At 37.3% G+C, this 19,896-nt stretch overlaps 1 protein-coding gene across 29 annotated transcripts in view; it reads left to right on the top strand.

Annotated features, from left to right (window-relative positions):
* CADPS (calcium dependent secretion activator) overlaps positions 1–19,896 on the top strand; it is a 286,962-nt gene that overhangs the window by 94,444 nt on the left and 172,622 nt on the right. For all 29 annotated transcript variants that reach the window (XM_072420831.1, XM_072420822.1, XM_072420834.1 and 26 more), the window contains exon 4: positions 19,461–19,541. In XM_072420831.1, coding sequence (XP_072276932.1) covers positions 19,461–19,541 — 81 coding nt within the window. The remainder of the gene's footprint in view (positions 1–19,460; positions 19,542–19,896) is intronic.

A 19,896-nucleotide genomic window follows, 5' to 3' on the forward strand; every position in this document is an offset into this window, starting at 1 on the left:
TCCTGCTGTCATCGTTTGTCTATCTGTGCCAAGGCACGTGATGGAAATTGGTTCAGGAGTGGCCACATATTGTAATGGGTGAACAATTTTTTTTAAAAAAGGGTGAATATTTGGCAAGAATATTTTTGAGTCCTAGGATATATGAAGTTTTGCTCATACCAAACAGTGTGGGACAGTGTGGCACTTTATTTAACGTGTTCCAGGTATGTTCAGATGTTGCTCATTGCTGTGCTGTGACTGTTCACTGGTTGATTATTTTGATGGCTAGGTTTTCAGTATAAACTTTGTCAGAAATGTGGGTTTTTTGTTTTTTTTTCTGTGTGTGGGGAATAACTTTGGTTCAGTTGTCTATTAAAGACACGTCATTATAATGTTGGGCCTCCATTGCATTCTATGGCCATTTAGTCTGTAAAATAAGAACCCCAGGAACTTGATCACAGCCTGGGTATTAAAAAGGGAAAATTCACCAAAAAAAAATTCATGGTGGAGTTAAGCCGTTTGTTTATTAGCCCAATGTGAGGTATGGGAATCTTATTCCAGTGACCCCTGTGCCCCAATCGCTTATTAGGTAACTCATTGGAACCCATTTTTATTGACCGAAAATCAAAAAGGATCTAGTTGAGGACCTTCCCTCCAAAATAGATTGAGGACTAACTTAGTGATCAAATAGGTGGTACAAAAAGGTGGTAATGCATAAGAAGACATCAGGCATAACTGGATGTATTGACAACTGATAAGGATGTTTATAGGAGGAGAGAGAGGGGAGGTATAAGCTAACCAGACTGCTATTACTCTTTTATGATACCAAAATTAATGCAAAAGTGGGTATAACTTTTTTATTAACTGACATTGGTTGTTCAATTTGTTGGTAGAGTAACTCTTCCTCTGTACAAAGATACTGCTCAACATAGTCTCTGATGCATTTGCACCATCGCTGGACCCAGCTGAAAAAAGCATTTAGAAACAATTTGTGTCTAAGGTCAAAGTTGAAGGTCTCCCACTGGATGACTTTCAGTGCTGGTTTACGCTTCTTAAAAAGGTTTTTATCCATCTGTGTACATTGTCCTTGTGTTAATGGAATCATCTTCATAAACATTCTGCAGCTTTTTGTGGATTTTGGACAACCTGCACCCCCCTCTTTTATCAAGAACTCAGCAATGGAACATTGTTTTTGAAGACAAATATTCCAAAATCCTTGTATAGAGGAAGAATCACTCTACCAACATGTGCAATGTGAACAACCTATGTCAACTCAGATATGTGTTATATCAGTGCCTGGTTGGGATCTTCCCACCAATGGTATACAGTAAAGAATTTTTTGACAACTTAGTTTATAAAACAAGGTAAATATATCCTGGTTATGCTTCCATAAAAATCCAGAGCTTTTCTACCTTTTTAACGTGAAGAAACCTTTGCAATAACTTTTAGGTCTTCGGGGAACTCCTTTCTATAATCAATATATCCAGGGCTCACAGAACATTATTGTGGTGGTCAGTAGGAAGAATGTCACCCTAGACAGCCAAAAAGATCATTGGTGTCAGTGGTAACTGAGAGGCACAAATAGCTCATTGCTTAAGGAACTCCTAGCAAGCTCTGGAGGAACCCTGGTTCAGAAACACTGTTATAATGTATTGTCCTAGCAACCCGAGTAAAAAGGCAAATATCGCTGCATAAATAAAAGATTTTAAGACCTCCTGCTGTACTAAATTATAGATAAGAATACATGAAAAAATTATTCTATGCCTTATTTATTTCATTGTTCCCGTTTCCTATATGAGGAACCTGCGGACAGAACGCAGACTCAGCGATTGGCTTCCTATTAAAGCAACCTGACCGTAATATATTAGAATAACTGATTTTTTTCTCATTTACCATTTCTTATGTAAATATGTAATTTGTTTGCGAGCATTTAAAATGGATAGGTTGTTTTTCTAATACGTTTGGCACAAATATGCACGCTGAATTTCTCCAGGGAACAAATTATGTGCTGAATTCAAAAATTCATAGTACCTTGCATTAAATGTTTGTGGTTCTTCAGGAATAGCTAGTTGTGTAGGGACAATAACAAATGACATTGTATTACTATAGATTTGTATGTTTTTTCTGTGGCTAGGATTTTTAAAATGTTTTGTTTCATAAATAACTAGTACAAATGAATATGGCATTTTCCAACGCAAACCTCTTTGCTGACAAAGTCTCATCTCTTTTTTTTTTTTGCACTTTTACACAGTGCCAATATGATATTCAGTTAAAGAGAGATAGTCACAAAGTCAACAGCTACTGCTACAAAATTCTTCCCAAAACTAGCACCAACTGGGGTCAATAATGCACCCTGCATTATTTTTCCAAAAAATGACAGCTTTTTCTAGTTCTTGGAGTCGTTGATTTTGGAAGCTTTGACTTTAGTTTCTAGGCTTGTTCGCCCCTCTGAGACAAAAAAGTGATCCCCTTGCCACTATAGTTTTTTACTTTATTAAATATATCACCTATCTTTAAAGAGACCCCCATTTATTATTATGTGTTATTTTATAGTCCAAAGGTGGGCAGGAAAATGAAGCTCCAAGAAGGAGGGGGACAGCTACTATGGCACTGCTAAATTTTCCATAAAAATTTTTAAGGGTAGCTATCATTTAAAATAACTTCTTTCTAATATATGGTGCATGGAAAAACTGCTTTGAGATCCAGCTACTTATTCTAGCAACTTTGTTTTTTAATTATGGCTAATAGGTGTTATACATTGAGGATTATCTGGGGGGGGGGGCATAAAAGGCGCATAAAATAAGGAGTATAGCAGTCTGTGTGGCCAATGTTCAGAGTTTGTGTAGTGACCCAGACCTATGTAGCTATTCCACTGCAATAGTATAAAATCAAACATACATAAAACAAGCTTATATAGTGGAACTTATGCATGCCAGGCCCACAGATTTTGAAGTTATTTTTGTCCTTATGAAAACTCCAGCTTGTCACATTTTCTGTACTATAATAAGCAACGTTAATACCTTTCACAAGCATGGCATCAAATTAAACATATCACACATCGAACCGTTTCACAGGATGAGCCCAATTACAGGTTCCATGCTTTCTGCAGATTTTGCAAATGATTACTGTGGAGACTTCTTGGCGCTTAGAAGGTGTTTGCTATTAAAATGTATTACCAGTTGCGTACCCTTGACATGACCTCTAGAAGGTCATTGATGCAATAGGCAATATGACTAAACGCTCAGTACGGCGGCTCTCCCAGATGAGTGAATCAGATCCACAGGAACTAAACAATTATTAAAACACTCTGACACGGTCCTATCCTGCTGTCATTGTTTGTCTATCTGTGCCAAGGCGCATGATGGAAATGGATGGAATATTTCCTTACAGATTTTACCCTGCTGGATAAGCCGTGCTACTATTTATCTTCATTCTATTTTCCTGAATAATTTAATAAAGCATAGTTTTCTGGAATACGTTTTCTTTCTGAATGTTCGTTAATGCAAATGGGTTTAAGTAGAATTGCATATCTGTCAACTTCAATGACAGACCCCAGATGCAGACAAATGTAGCTTTTCACTCCTGCCCTGGACACGGTTGGGCCTATATCCTGCATATTCTAAAGCCCTAGTGTCCAAACAGAGGCCAGCTAAAATCAACTTAGAAAAAGTTATCCACTGGCTCTATCCAAGAGTTGATATTGCAGATTACTATTAGCCTTTCATGGTCATAGATGAAAATAAGTACTGCTGGGAACAGGTGAAGATTGAAGGCGAATCCTGCAGCAAAACATGTTTCTTATTCATGTTTTTTTAGTTTCATCTTTAAACTTCCTCCTTATATTTTTAGAATAGAGCTCTACTACAGGCAGTTTCTACATGTCTGTCCTCTCTAGGTCACTTTACCAGGGAGCAACCTAGCAATGACTTGATAAGAGGAAGCAAGGACATCTTTCTTTTCCTGACTTACTGCAAATAAATACACAAACCCTGCAATTTGCAAAAACAATCCAGATGTTTTTACCCACACTGATGATAGGAGGGGTTTTGTGAACACAATTTAATGATGGCTTGATCCATGTAAATGCCATGGAAATGTTATTAAATTAATGTAATGTGGATAATTCAGAAAATATTTAGAATAGATTCCTATTTACATGCCATTAAAATATTTTCATCATTTAATTATGGTACATCATTACGAGGCTTTTGCAAGACTAATTCAGCATTAGAGCAAAGCTATAAATAGAACAAGCCCTGAACTAGGCCCTCGTCATTAACGATTTATCCGTAGGAATTACAGGAGATATTTAACTACAGCTCATTAAGGTTTTTTTTCTGTCTGTAAAACACAGGCTTTTACAGAACTAACATAGCCCTTTCTTTTAATGTAAAACAATAATGAACTCCAATGTATATTAACCATTTCTTTGGCCCTTATGAGTATGCTCCTATGAGTAAAACTAAAATGACTGGCAAGTACTGTTATGGGAGTGAGCGTGTGCCAAGGAGGAGCAGTCTAATTACCCTGAAATGAATGTCCTAGGACCACAGACCACAAATCCCAGTCCATATAACCCAGTGTTTCTCAACCAGGGTTCCATGGAGACACAGGGTTCCTTCAGAGTTTGTTAGGGGTTCCGTGTGCAACGAGAGTTTGTGCAGTTTGTGACTCTCATGTCAGTTTAACTGATACTAATGATCTGTTGGGCTAACTGTGAGGCTGCGTACACACGGTAGACTTTTGTCATTGGAAACAATGTTTCACGATCGTTTCCAATGACAAAAGACTGAACAATGCACGAACGAGTACTGTACATACAGAACCAGTCTGTTCTATGGAGAGGGGATTGGGGAGAACGAGTGACCGGCACCCTCTACGCTACCAGGGTGGTTGTTGGGTGTTTTTAACAGGTTTATGGAAAACGGTGATTGGTTGCTTTTATGGTCAGTATATATTAGCTTTGTATTTTATTGTATAAGATTATTAATTTTTATTGAAGTACCAAAAGAAGGTCTTATAGATATAGAAAGGACAGACAGATAGATAGATAAATAGATAGATAGATAGATAGATAGATAGATAGATAGATAGATGGATAGATTGATTTGTTTCAGTTTTTAATGGATATGTACTGTAAGTTATCATATAATGTGTCTAGAGAATAGGAAAAAATGCAATGATGTATGACTGCTTAATGGAAAAATCAAACTGGACTTCAAATATATATAAGTACGTCATTTCAAGCCCTGTGGGCATGTTAGGGTGATTGAAAATAAAATGAAAAATATATTAGGTATTTGCAAACTTTGTGCAGACCTTTGAGAAATAAAACCTATAAATTCTCTAACCATATCTAGAAAGCTGCAATATCATTCTCTTGAAATATTCTGCGAGCCGTAATAATATCAAATTTACGGTGAGAGAGCTAATGTCATGTTTTTTCCAAGCGTTCCATGACCAAAAACATATCTGTCACTGACTACTGCTGCACCAACTACCGTACTTGGTTCATTTAAAAAGAACCTGTGCCTACATTTTACACTCTAAAGTATTCACAAATTTTGAAGAAGCAGTAAAAAGCACATTTACCTCCGTGGGTATAGGCATTGTGAAGAAATGTATCTTCAAAGCATTAAAATCTAAGTTCTTTTTCTTTTATTGTAGTAGAATGTTGCCACTGGGCAGCCTCTTATTGTTAATACACTGCAGCTATCTCCAAGGTACTGAAATTCTTGACCATAGGGCCTGGTCACACCTGTCTGCACAGGTGTGTTGCCTGTAACGCATGTGCATTATTGTGTAATCTCCATTATGCTGCATTCATTCCAGCATTTAGCTCAGGAAAGTTCTTTGCTGAAATCTCATTCAACTCTGTAATTTTTTAACCCCTTTTAGGGAGCACTCAGCAATTGTTGATCCCTCAATTGGAATCCCATATATTGGATTTTTTAACACCTGTTCTTCTGCCTCATGGTTTTAGACTTTATGCATTAAGACTTTTATTTTCTGGTTCATTTTTACCCAGTAGCCAATTGTACCAAGCCGTCAAGCAATGAGTTAAAATTTTCCTGTCTACTTAATTCATATTTGTCCAATGCTCCGGGAAGGCTGACCAAGCTTTTTGAAATGACGTTCCATATAAAAGAATGTTTGAAATGTCCCCTGTGGTTTATCATACAAAGCAGGGGTGAGGATCTCCTTGAAACGAGACTTTGCACTGATGAATGAGAACACAAGCTACACACAGGCACCAAGAGGGACCCAGCAGGGTTTAAAAATACCTGATTGTGTAACAGCTGCTTGCTTCGACTGATCTAAGCTCACGGAACGCCATGTCTTTCAGTGGCGGAAATCAAGTCTTTAATCATTTTCCAGCTCCCCTTCAATAATAATAAGATCAGCCGGACAGAAGAGAAGCCATTTCCATTCCATTATCTGAGTTGGTTGGTTTTGTTTTAGAGACATTATAATTGGTACAGAAGTTACTCTGTGTTCTGGGATCTGTGCTAGTTGTCCTTCAAAAAATAATCCCTTTTTGGTATTTGGGTTTTCTGTACAGGTGTCTGAAAAGTTTCTTGAGGCATCTGTGTAGGTGTAGCAACCAGATGAATATATTTAATTTTTACTCATGTTTTTCTTTGAATCAACCTTTTTAAAGTGGGGGAAAACCTGGACATTAGTTTTAGGTTTTTAGGGAACCCCTTCAGCAATCATTATAATCAAAGCTTAAAGTACATTGGTTTGGTGGTCATTGAGAAGAATGTCTCTTACATTGCTGGCCATTGGGAAGAACAAGACACTTACAGATAACCAAAATGATCATTGGTGGCGCTTAGACTTACCTGGGAGGAACAAATTGCTCATTGCTTATAGAACCTCTCGCAACCTCTTGAGGAACCGTAGGGTTTCAAAAAACTCTGGTTGAAAAACACTTCTTAAACCCTGAAAATATTTTTTCAACTAGTTTATTATCTGAACAATGTCTTCTCATGCTAGCTGAGTTTTGAACTTGCACTATAAGTTGGTGTTAGTTATTTAGCTGGGTATTTATCTGAGATGAGCAAGACTGTTCATCTCTGGTGACAATTATCTGATGTGTGTATTTGGCTAAGTGTCAGCCGGTTAGGGTTTACATCTTTAGGCATTTCAATCAAGAATAGAATCTAGTACCTGCTCGCTCTATTTTCAAAGAGGCATCACAAAGGGATGGCAAAAAAACAAAATCTTGCCACATTTCACACTAATATTCACAAGGTCCTTAAGTGCAATTAGGGTTGAGTAAAACACATCAAGGCTTTTCATTGCCATTTCTCTGCATGCTGTGGTCTGTTTTCTGGACATGAGATGGAATAAACATTTATGTAGGTTTTTACATTTTATTCTACCACCAAATAGCTTAAACCATATTTTTCCTTAGTTTAGTTTTTTTTCCTTTCCTTAGTTTATAGTTAAGGAGAGGAAGAGGAGAGAAGTCAGATCCCATGATGTCCTTGTGTCTGATTTATTAAAGCTCTCCGAGGCTGGAGAGGATACACTTTCATCAAGAAATCTGGGTAATCCAGCAAACCTGGAATGGATCTAGTCAAGGATTTAACACATTTGCTACCAAATATCATTGAAGAAATCTATTACAGGTTTGCTGGATCACCCAGCTTCCTCGATGAAAGTGTATCCTCTCCAGCCTCGGAGAGCTTTAATAAATCAAGCCCTTTGACCGGCAGCAGTTGTGACACATGATGTCATTAAATCTATTGCTGCCTGTTGACTTCTTTTTTGCCACATTGAAAGATTTACTAAAGGAATTTAGGCCTTTTGTGGCACATGTGCTTGGATATTTTGTTATTGTTTTTGGAGAACACAAGAAAAAAATAGCTGAAATATTCTATATTTGGCATATCATTACCACAGCCCCATTTCTTGCTGCCTGGGTACAATGTTTTACCCCTGCTGTGTCTTTTATGACCTGTACAGCTCTACATAAATGCCATTAACCTTCTGGACAGGGGACAATGATTTGAAAGTTACAGACTGGATGAAAAGAATAAAAACCAAGCTAGGATATCAGCATCTATTTTCTCAAGGTTCGTTTGACAGGAATGAAGGTCAACCTACCTTAAAGACTGTGTTCCAGCCTGCAAACCTGACATCTATTATTGTTTATATCAGCAAAGTGATAAGGAGACATTTATCAGCAAAGACAAGAAAATTAGCTTGTCCTAAAACTGATTTCTTTGAAGGGGAGCATAGCACAAAACCAAAGTGGATATTACTAATCTCTGATCTACCCCAATCACCTTAACACGTGCATGTCAAGCTGAACTTGTCTTTTTAAGTAAAGCACCTTGAGAGTGGACTCTTGAAAGGGATATAATAGGAACACCCCAGGTAATTTCTGACCCAGGTAATAGAGCCAGAGCCACACCAGACAGCCAGAAATTTTCTATTGCATTCTGTAAAGTTATCAAGCTGTAATATTATGTAACAACTGTAAATCCAGCCTTTCCTGTTTCTTCCAAAACAGAGGAATGGTGGCAACCATCAGCCATAACTGAAAGTAAGAAAGGAAAAGATAGAAAAACTAAGTGCATAGACATGTTAGATTAATCACATGTGTAGGAATGAATCGAGCACTGCCAGTACTTCTGCCTGGAATGTAAATGTGGGCAATTTACCTTGTAAATGAGGAATCATGGTATTAAAGAAAACACCTGGTTTATTGTGGTGGTGGTGGTAGAGGAGAGTATGGAGATTGAAATAAATTTCTTTTTCTGTGTGTTTTCAACGCATTTTACATGCATTTAAGATCGTTGCAGATATTTCCTTCATATATTTGGCTATTGGAAGCAGCTGCCTACTGTTTCATCCCAATTGAATCCACCAACATTCCCAATTTACAATGAACATTTAATGCCTCATCCCTACTATTTAGTAAGTAGCAAGTGAAAAAAATAGTGAAATTTGAAGAAATTATTAAAAGAAACTGACTGCTAGTTGGAGAATCTAATATTGGAGCCAACAGGGGCCATATGGGACTACAGCAGAGAAGTTGCTTCTTCTGCATAAAGAGCAAGTAACTTTTACTGCAACATGACAGCAGGGGGGAAGCTTATTAATTATAACTGTGTGGAAAACTATATAAGTTGGAAAAATGAACATTGCTCTCTGGCTTTAATATCTGAAATTAGAATAGTGAAGCTCCAAATCCCAAGCTTCCTAAAATAAACCAGCTCTCTACTGAGCCCCAAAGTGTTCCTGGCAATCCTAAAACTCTGTCTTTTAACTACTCAAGACAGAAAATGATTTTTTACATCCTGTCCTGTGACTTCCGAAGAAAGGAGGCGGCTGTCACAGAGACAGGAAGATACCAGCCACAGTAAAAAAAAACCTTTGTAGAAGTTCCTGTCCTTACAGTACTCTAAAAGAAATGTGTTTGTTTTCTATTCCTAAAAGGATTTTATACTACAAAGTAATATTTCATTTCCCGTGCAATTAATGGAAGTCTGGCTTACCTGGTTTATGTTTAATAATTGAAGAGTAAGTTTAAAGTTTATTCAGTTTTATACATTTTTGGACTATTAGTTCCAGGGATCCCTAGATTTGTGTAAAAGGATTGTTTACAAACCCTGAAATATAATCTGATCTCAATGTTGATGATTTGTACCTGTTTGTTGTAAAATCACCTGCTATGTTTTCTCTTGTCTTTCTCCTGTCAAACCTGTGTTTTAAAGCGGAAGTAAACCCAAAACAAAAAAATCACACTTACCTTAAATCCTGCAGATCAGTCTATCCGTCTGAAGGTTTCTCCCATCGGGTCCCACGTCATCCCTGTATCCGTCTTTGGCCTGGCGCAGAGGGAGCGCCAGGTGCGGCCATTTTCACCTTTCTTCTTCCGTGTTCTTCTTCCTACATCACCTGATCCCGCACTGCGCAGGCGTGAGAATAGGTAACGACGTTGGGGAAAAAAAAACTTGCCAATCTCACTGCGCAAGGATGAGATCGGCAATTTCTTTCCCTATTGATGAAAGGGCTCCTTCTGTGCATGCCTGGGACGCTCGGGGAGGAGCAGAAGGAAGACCCAAGAGCCTCCCGGGATGTGTGACATTGGTATCTCAGAAGGCTCTGCGCTCCCATTCATTCTTGACTGCCTAGGCAATGTAGAATTGGGGGGGGGGGTTGCTGCACCCTTTTTTTTTTTAAACATAGGTGTTTCACTAACAAACAAATTTTTACTTTAAATAAAAGGGTTGTCTATTCTTTTTTGCAAAGTAAAAATTCTGAGTTTAGACATGCTTTAAGGAAAACATTTATTGCTTTCAGCTACACAGTTAGAGCTAAACCCCAATAGAATAAATAATGGTGTTTATTTATAAATGGTTTCACTCAAGTTTCACTTTTTAACAAGATTAACACATTTTTTAATTGATTTAGTTGGAAATGTGTGAACCATTGGTGAAAGTTGTTAAATCCTGGGTGAAGACCTTTATAAATAGATCCTTTGCTTCTTTGCTGTTCCTTTTGAAATCTAGTAAAAGCTTCTTATTCGTAGATTGCACTTGTATGATTTATATGTTCAGTTTTCCCAGTAGAAGATGTGTTTGGCTAAGGATTTGTGTTCACACTGATATATAGGGTAATGTACCCCTTGTGTAATGTTCCAGCAATGGTCTGTAACTAGATCAGTAATTGCTACGACGAGATATTCACTATGGGTGTAAGTTATTTATAGAAAGATTTAAGATGAAGCAGCTTAATAATGGAGATGATTTATGAACTTTAAAGCAAAAAGTGGCAAGTAAATATTTATTTAAAGCGGGGTTATTGCAAGTTATAGTCAGTCAGGATTTGTGTTTTATTTTCTGGAATTTAATTTGTCAACAGCTGATGGCAGAGATGTATACAGGGGGTGATATAGAAATTAGTAGTTTTGGGTTCCAAAATTACTAACTGATGGCAGTATGGTAAGGATCAGTGTAATGGTTAGAGTTAGTAGATGCTATACAGAACCTTTAAAATTATTATTATTATCCCGTATTTATATAGCGCCAACATATTACACAGCGCTTTACAAAGTCCATAGTCATGTCACTATCTGTCCCTCAAAGAGGCTCACAATCTAAAGTCCCTACCTCAGTTATATGTCTTATAATACAATCTTGGCAGCCAAGTCCATGGAGCTATCAGGCAAATATGAATGCTTTTTTGCTGAAGGGACATCACCTGTCCCATTCAGCAATAAAGCTCTGTCTGATCACAAATTTTTAAAGGTAAAACTTCCACTTTAAGAGAAACATCAGCCCATTTTTTCATACAGTTTTCTGCAGATCCTGTTTTTTGAATTAGCAGAACAGGTTGAAGCTGAACTCAAAACAACATTATAATTTTAGAATCTCAGTTCTATGCATCATATATAGTATATACATATACTTTATACCCTAACTGTTATACTTTATACCCTAACTGTTCTCACAGCTGCAAACATTGTACACCGTTCCACAGGTCGATCCTAAGACCTTGCTATTTACACCCAACTAGGAAAGAAAATATGACAGCTGAAATTCTAAAACCACCGTCATCTCTCACCTCCAGCCTGCTAAGAGGAGTATGCCATCACCATCTCATCTCTTCCTCCCTTCTTTTCACGATGAGCATTAAACCTGTTAAGCAACACTGTTACCAGAGGCCACTCGTATCATTACTTTGCCCTGGATTAGAATCTCTACAGGTTGACTTGCATCCTAAAGTAGATCTAAATTTAAAAAAAGTGAACATTTGCTTTTAAAAGAGAACATCTGGAGATGTTAATGTCCCATTTCATTATCATGAAAAATTACTTTTTGTTGTTCCTCCTTAAACATAGCAGTGCACTCCGTGCCCTGGCACTTGTAAGATTCCTAGGCACTAATACTAAGATTTTTCTTTGATTCCAAGACATGGCTACCCCTGACATCTAGTCTGATGGGGTTTGGGGTGAGTTTTTCTAATGTCACTGCAATGCTTCTCATCGTTCTCCCTGCTGGATAGAAAGCTACAGAGCAAGAATCTCCCTGCTTCTTCCTAATTCATTTTGTAATTCCTTAAAGCGGAACTAATCCTTATAAATAAAAATTTATGAGCAGGCAGGTAATTTTATTTTATTGCAGAAAAGACATCACATGCCCCTTCAGCAGTTACAGTATTGTCCCTTCTGCAATACAATAAAGTTACCTGTCTGATGGCACCTGTCCTCGCTCTGTTGCGGTCAATGCCATTTTCACCCAGTCTTTTTCTAGGTGTTTGATCTTTGGTCATCTTGATTTGCTGGGCTGGACCAACAAAATTCTTGGAAATACGCGTGGGAGTTCATTCATTCCGGGCAGGCTCAGGGGATGCCAGTATACTTGGAATAGCCTGACATCCTACAGTTAGCTGCAAATACGTCTCTATTATCCTTCAAGAAAGGGTTGCGAACAGACTGCTAAAAATGTTTTATTGCAAAAGTGACATTACCTGAACTTTCTGCAACCTTGAACTTGCTCTGCTGCTTTTTGAATATTACCCCACTGGTTACCAAAAACCAAATTCATGAGGGGGCCAGACCTGGTATGAGGAATGAAATCCCATTGTCTCTATCACGATAGCCATAGAAACACAGGGCTGAACAAGGCATGATATGTCAGTAATGGGAACAAAATCAGGCAGTACAGATGGCCAGTTCTTTGTCCTCAACTTGTTTGTTCTTTGCTTATAAGGATTCCACAGTTCAGGTCCAATTTAATTTTGCTTTTCTAGACTCATTGAATTTTTTTTACAGCCTCCCAGCATGGCATCTTTATCTACAGCAAGAATAGGAAAAATGGTAAATGACAATTAGGAAGTGTGCGAATGTAGGTCAATAACTACAAGAAACACATATCCCCAAATATATTGCCACATCTTAGCACAGGGGTGCCAAGATATAAACATTATATTAGTTCTTCAACTTGGAAAAGTTTGCAAGCACCCAAGAGAGGACTAGAAAACTTCATAAATCTGATTCTCAGTCTCAGGCAAATCTTGGTGTACAGCTTGCTGTTAGTGTCTCTTAGAACCATGCACACGCAGCTATAAATAGTCACTAGTCAAACATCTAATCTTAAATCGGGGACTTCAGTTCCCCTTTACAGAACATCTGATATAAGGAGAGGAATCAGGCCAAACAGCCGTTCAGTCGGGGTCATTATATATCTCTTTCCAGCTTCCAGGACAACAGAATGCTTTTATCGGTGATAAACTGTCACTTTTTCATTATAAGCTGAAAACGGTTTTATTTAACTTTTGCACTCTCTCTTCTGTGTGGAAGTCACAGGTGATAACAGTAATTCAAACCGCAATAACGGATGACAAATAAGCAATATTCTGTAATTGTGTTAGAAAATATAACTCTTCATCTATCAAGGCTGGATTTTTTTTCTCATTTTCATGACATCATTTTTACAGATAAAGCAGACTTCAAAGAAGATGGCTTTTGGATACTTTATTGCTTTATACATGCAGAACATTGGTATATCACTGTTTGTTGTTTGTAGAAACAAATTCATTATCCCCTAACCTTTTCAGTAGTCTTATAAAAGAAACAACAGAGATTCTGAATGGACTCCCATGATTTTACTTTTTTTAAAAAAATCATTATTTTCAGTTTTCATAATCATGGGGGAAATAATGGGGGGAAAGGGTAGTACAAAGAAGAAAACATAAAAAATATACAGCAGTACAATTACAAAAACCAAGGGCGGAGTATGGACTACAGCAAAAGGAAACAACCAAGAAAGAATTAAACAGCGTGCGTGTACAAACCAAATAGGAACAATAAATGTTAATGCCCAAGGGGCAAATACATTAGGAGCAGAAACAATATCAGTATGACTCGTAGCAACCCCGGAGTGTGATTGCTTTACAAAAGTATATAAGTGCAAATACATTTTAACAAACAAACTATCCTAGTTCTTACAGAAAATGTGACAGCCCAGTTTGAGTGTAATTCTTGTGGGTGTCTTATGGGAACAAAAGACGGTCAAAATAGGCAGCGGCTAAAAGTATGCCAATGGTCTCAGACACCTTGGATTGGTGGTTAGCACTCTGTCCTGTATAGCTAGTGTGAAATGGGATAGGGAAGTCAGTGAGCCATAGGTGCAGTGTGAAGTCAAGGCAATCAGTATTGGTCTTACTTTTTATGCCACAACCCTGTAAATTGTTAAAATCAATCTTGCTTCAAAATGGATTGTTTCTTACTAGGTAAATGACGAATCCCCATGTAAAAATGCCACATAAAAGCTATTCCCTTTGTTTATCTGCCCCTCATCTGAGTTAAAATGCTGTTCATATAAATGCCCTGGGCCACCTAAATGTGGTTGGAGAGTGGCATAGTTACCCACAGTTTAGGGAAAAGAACTTGACATGCCATGCTCCGCACGGGGCAACTTGCATCACCCAGCTTCAATGATGAAAGTGAATCCTCTCCAGCCTTGGAAAGCTTTAATAGACCAGGCCCAACGAGTGTGGTAGACCCATGCATAAGCAAACTGGGTTAATCAAAAACTAGGGGAAGGAATATTGTGTTTTCACGTTGCAGCTAATAAAATATTTGCTTTAATTTTTTATTAACTTGAAGTAGAGAAATGACAGATAGATGATCTGGGTACAGCTGAAAGACAGTATTTTTTTCTCAGTGCTTTTTATTTGATTCCATATTTTTCCAATTAGGGTTTATTTGTTAAATAATTTAGGCCGTTCATTTAGCAGTGTAAATTATGACTTAGCTCGGTGAATGTGACAGAAAGTCAGTTTGCAAACAATAGTTTCACCTCATTTTCTGAGCTAAGAGAAGTGCAGTGTGATAATTCCCTTTTCTGAACAGCAAACATTCCTTGGGTTAGTTGATCTCCATATCTTCCCTCCTTTAGCTAACAATTTTATGGTTCTGCTTTTTATCTCCAAATATGTCGAAACAATGCATTTATTTTTGCACTTTTCTGATGTGCCTGATTTTTTTCACTAAGCATTAATTACTACCAACCACTGACCTTTAGATTAATTATTTATAGTAAGACGTTTATGAATATTTAAATAGTGTTCTTGTTGAACAGAGCAAAATCAAACTACTTCTACTTGCTAAAGGTCTTTTTGAATCCCTGCATCAAAGCAAAATAGGAACATTATTCAACATAAGCTGGTGGAAGCAGTACACCCCTTATCTTGTACATTTTATATATTGTAGTGCTTTTGTAAAGAAACAAAGCAAATCTCAGGGCTTTTAAAGAGGGACAGTTTCCTTGACATTCCACAAAAATACAACAACCTACGCTGAACAATAAAAGTTCAGGCAGATCAGAATATAACAATGACTTTGGTACATTTTACCGAATGTTTAACATTTATTATGAGCACATCAAGGATAAACAAGACATATTCTGTAAATATAAAGTAACTGGTTAAAATACATACGCAAATCCATAAAGCATTTAGTAAAGTACAAAAAAACACAGAATATAGGACATTCATAGTGTGCTCAAAAGTAAAGTTTTACTGTAAAGTACTGTGTACATTCAAATACAAAATCAGGTGCTGAAACCATATTGGCTGGCTTCTTACAAAGAACTAATATTTGCACTACGTACTCTTGCAAGCACAGGAAGAGCCTGCAAACTCCATGCAGATATTGTCCTGGCTGAGATTCCAACCTAAATCCTATAGTTGCAAAGGCCAGAGTGCTAACCACTGAGCCACCATGCTGCCCTGCCCAGAACATGCTGGTAGGTCAATGGGATTTTGCCCATATTGGCCTTACATACATACAGAAAGTTAGTGAAATGACTACAGGTTCTAAAATGTTGCAGAAGATGTTATCACTGTATAACTATATAAGTAGATAAAATAAATGTTCTATATGTCCAGGAGTGAGGAAGTCCTATGAGCAGAGCAATACCACTGAGGACTGTAGCTGAGGGATGTGCATTAATGTAGTAATTGATTGATTGCCCATTAATTAGGAAACTTCCAAATTAGTGGCAAGCTAGTGACCCATGAGGACTGTGATAGACAACCGTGATGAGGATTAAACATCTCATGAAATGATTGCCATACTGTTCAGATTTGGAAAGAGAGCCTAACCCCACAGGACTGAAATGTAACTCTATTAAAAAAGGATTAATTCATCTACAGCCAATATGGCTACAAACAGGCTTTATTAGATTGGGTTTTATGGCAGGAGCAGCTTGTGAGTGTATGCTTATCTTCTGGAAAATGCACTTCAATAAAATGTTCAGAGATGTTTGCAAATCATAATTATATTAAATATAATAATACAATGACCTTTGATTTTATCTTCAACAAATACTAATGTTTTAATTGTATACAGGGATGGATTACCAAATATTGTCTCCTTTAATATATGAAACGCAAAATCATTTTTGAGAAGTGGGACATTTTTTATATTGTTCTAACCAGCAATACCCACTCCATATACAATTCTCTTTTTAAGGTATACATTATACAACAAGAACAACAAGACTTTCATTATCATTAAAAAAATAGCAGAGTTAGGGCATTGTTTTCCTGCATGACTTGACTTGCATTTGAAACATGTAAAATGCAGTATAGAAGATTCCTATTGACTACAATAGTGTATATGATATAGATCTCTCGTCTGGACTACTGTAACCTCCTCCTCTCTGGGATTCCACAAAGTCGACTCTCTCCTCTACAATCTATCCATCTTTTCAAACATGCCTACCCGTCTTCTTCTGTCTCCTAAAACCCTCATTACTTTCCACAACTAAATGTCTCCCCTCCTATTTTGTATTACTTCCCCACCTCCTAGATTGTAAACTCTTCTGGGCAGGGTCCTCTCCTCAATTTGCAACCCCTATTTAATGTACAGCGCTGCATAATATGTTGGCGCTATATAAATACTCTTTAGTAAAAACATTAACGATAATAATAGTTCAGGGGCTGCGTTTGCCTTTGCATTTTTTTTTTATGCAGTGGGTCTTACTGAGATTAATTTGGATTGCAGGCAGAGCAGTAAAACACAAACTTTTTCCTGACAGCTTCATGTCATCATGGGGTTAATCCCTATTCCTATGCTGACATACAGCATGTCAGAAAAGAAAAATTATGATAAGTATTACATTTTCCCTTTTCCTGACAGCTCCATGTCAGCATAGGAATGATGATTAACCCCATGCTGACATGGAGCATGGCAAGAAAGGAAAATTACGGTAGGTAAGTATTCAGTTTTCAATTTCATTGCAAATGCAGCATTTTGCAGCATAGAATTCTAATAAAAAAGACTGTGATGTGAACATGTATTTACACAATTCTTTTTGTCAATAGGCTTATCCAAAACCAAACCATAAAAAGCTTGGTTTGCATTAGTTGACCCCTTTTCATTAGTACTTTCATAGGCTTCATTGGCACCATTATATTGCAATGCACAGTCACCTGCATGGCTGTTCATTGCAATGTTAACCTCATTCGATACACCTAATGGACCACGCACAAAAACAGACAAAAATGCATGCAGCAATGCTTTTTAAATAAATGCATTGCATCGCTAAGCATCAGACATTGCTCTCTATACAATGTCTGATGTCCTTATGTATCACACACTATGGACCAGATTTATTAAAGCTCTCCAAGGCTGGAAAAGATACACTTTTATCAGGGAAGCTGGGTGATCCAGCAAACCTGGAATGGATCTAGTCCAGGATTTATAACATTTGCTAGCAAATAGTAAATGACTATGACTAAATCCATTCCAGGTTTGTAGGATCACCCAGTTTCACTGATGAAAGTGTATCCTCTCCAGCCTTGGGGAGTTTTAATAAATCAGGTCCTATGTGAAGCCCAGTAAACCGCACTACGCCACACATAGTGGGAACAAAACCTATTTTAAAAGAAGAAAGAATACAAACCAGGAAATTTAAAGTCAAATCAGTAGTTTTTATTGACATATCTATCTGGCTCAGTGGTTCAAAGTATTTATAAAGAAAGGATTAACATGACAGCAAGTCAAGGATCATTTTTAAAGGGAGTTTAAATCTTCTGCCATGTTTGTCTAATGGTTTTCTACATATTTAATAGTAAGGAAGTTCAGCATTCCTTGTAGTACAAAAGATTCTAATTGAAAGCTGTTTGTAGGTCAATGTTTCTTCACTCTAGTGCTCGGGAACAGCTTGCAGTGCTTTTCCACACTTTCCGGGAGGACAAAAAAATGTATTAACTGGAACAAGAATTAAAGAGTACTCCAATAAACAGTGCTCTCTAGATTATCTCTACTCCTAGTACATATTATAGCAAACTTTATTTCAGATTTCTGACATCTCTCTTCTAAAGATATTGCTTATTTTACCATGCCCATTCCAGACTGAATTCTTAATGAAGGTTAAAACAGAATTGACATTTCTGAGGGAAATTTTTACAAAGCCATTGTAAAATTCTTACTGTGGCCCTGATTTATTAAAGCTCTCCAAGGCTGGAGAGAATACACTTTGAAGCTGGGTGATCCAGCAAACCTGGATTGGATATGGTCCAGGATTCAAAACATTTGCTAGCAAATACTAAATGATTTTAAGGAATCCATTCCAGGTTTGTTGGATCACCCAGCTTCACTGATCAAAATGTATTCTCTCCAGCCTTGGAGAGCGTTAGTAAATCAGGGCCTATGTGTACATTACTCCATTAGTGTTTTAACGGTATGACATCACCAAATGAATTACACCTGGATCATCCTGATTTGAACACTGAAATAAGGTGGTACAGTGCTCCCCAGCCCCTTTTAGCTGGGCGCACAACCGGGCACCTTTCAGTAACCATTCGTCTGTGTTTGGTTACTGAAAAGTTGGGTCACGATATAGGGTCTGATACCCGCCTACAGCTCCTTCCCACCCAGCTATGGGGAGAATACTGAAGTGGTTGATTTTAAAGGGTCAATCCAAAAAAAGTCATAAATTAGGTTTTGACCAATTCTAGTGGTTTGATTTATGTCCTAATGTTGCCATTTACATAATCTCCAAACTTTGGCTTTCAGGTTTTTAAGGTTGGCTCAGGAAGGTCTCAGTCTCCCTGATTGGTTTGGTATTATGTGAAGTGCATTATGTAAATTGAGATTCTTTTTCAAGATTCTAAAATTAAAGTGTGAGTAGAAGAAGATAAATTAAGAATTCCAGGAAGAGATCTTATCACCATTAGATGTGAGGATAATGAATCCTGTTCAGTATTTTTATCCAATATATTGGGTTTTAAAAAAAATAATACAATTTTTAAAACCTTGCTCATCTCAACTAAATATATATGTCAAAGATAACATAATGGTGATTGAATATTTTTTATTTGGGTCTTTTGACTTAACATTATTAACCAGTTCAATAGAAACATATATGAAATTATCTGCTCTGCCTCACCAATCTACACTGCAGTCGGTTATGGATTTCCTATACTAAATGCTTTTTTTATTTTCACAGTTGGACAATCCAGATGAACAAGCTGCTCAGATAAGACGTGAATTAGATGGCCGTCTACAAATGGCAGATCAAATTGCAAGGGTAAGTGTGTGTATATCCTTAAGACAAAGGAGGAGAGAGTGCTCAATCTTTTCCCCAATATTTACTGCCAACCCCGTTATATCGGAAAATTAAAAGAGAAGAAAAAAAGAGAGCCAAAGAGTTTTTTTTTTTTTTTTGGCACAATGAATAACATGTTTTTTCTTTTGGTTTGAACAGTATTAATTACCAGTGCCATGCGTGTTTATAGCTGAGGCAAATGGATTCCCAGTATAAATAGGTATAATTAACGTTTCATACAAAAACAACTCAAAACAAGATCATAGAATTTTGAATAATACAGTGAAGCAATGTCTCCATACTGACACATTTCGCCGGTTGGCTTCTTCAGGGGACG

This window comes from Pyxicephalus adspersus, chromosome 8 (assembly GCF_032062135.1).
Source record: "Pyxicephalus adspersus chromosome 8, UCB_Pads_2.0, whole genome shotgun sequence".
Classification (NCBI taxonomy): domain Eukaryota; kingdom Metazoa; phylum Chordata; class Amphibia; order Anura; family Pyxicephalidae; genus Pyxicephalus; species Pyxicephalus adspersus.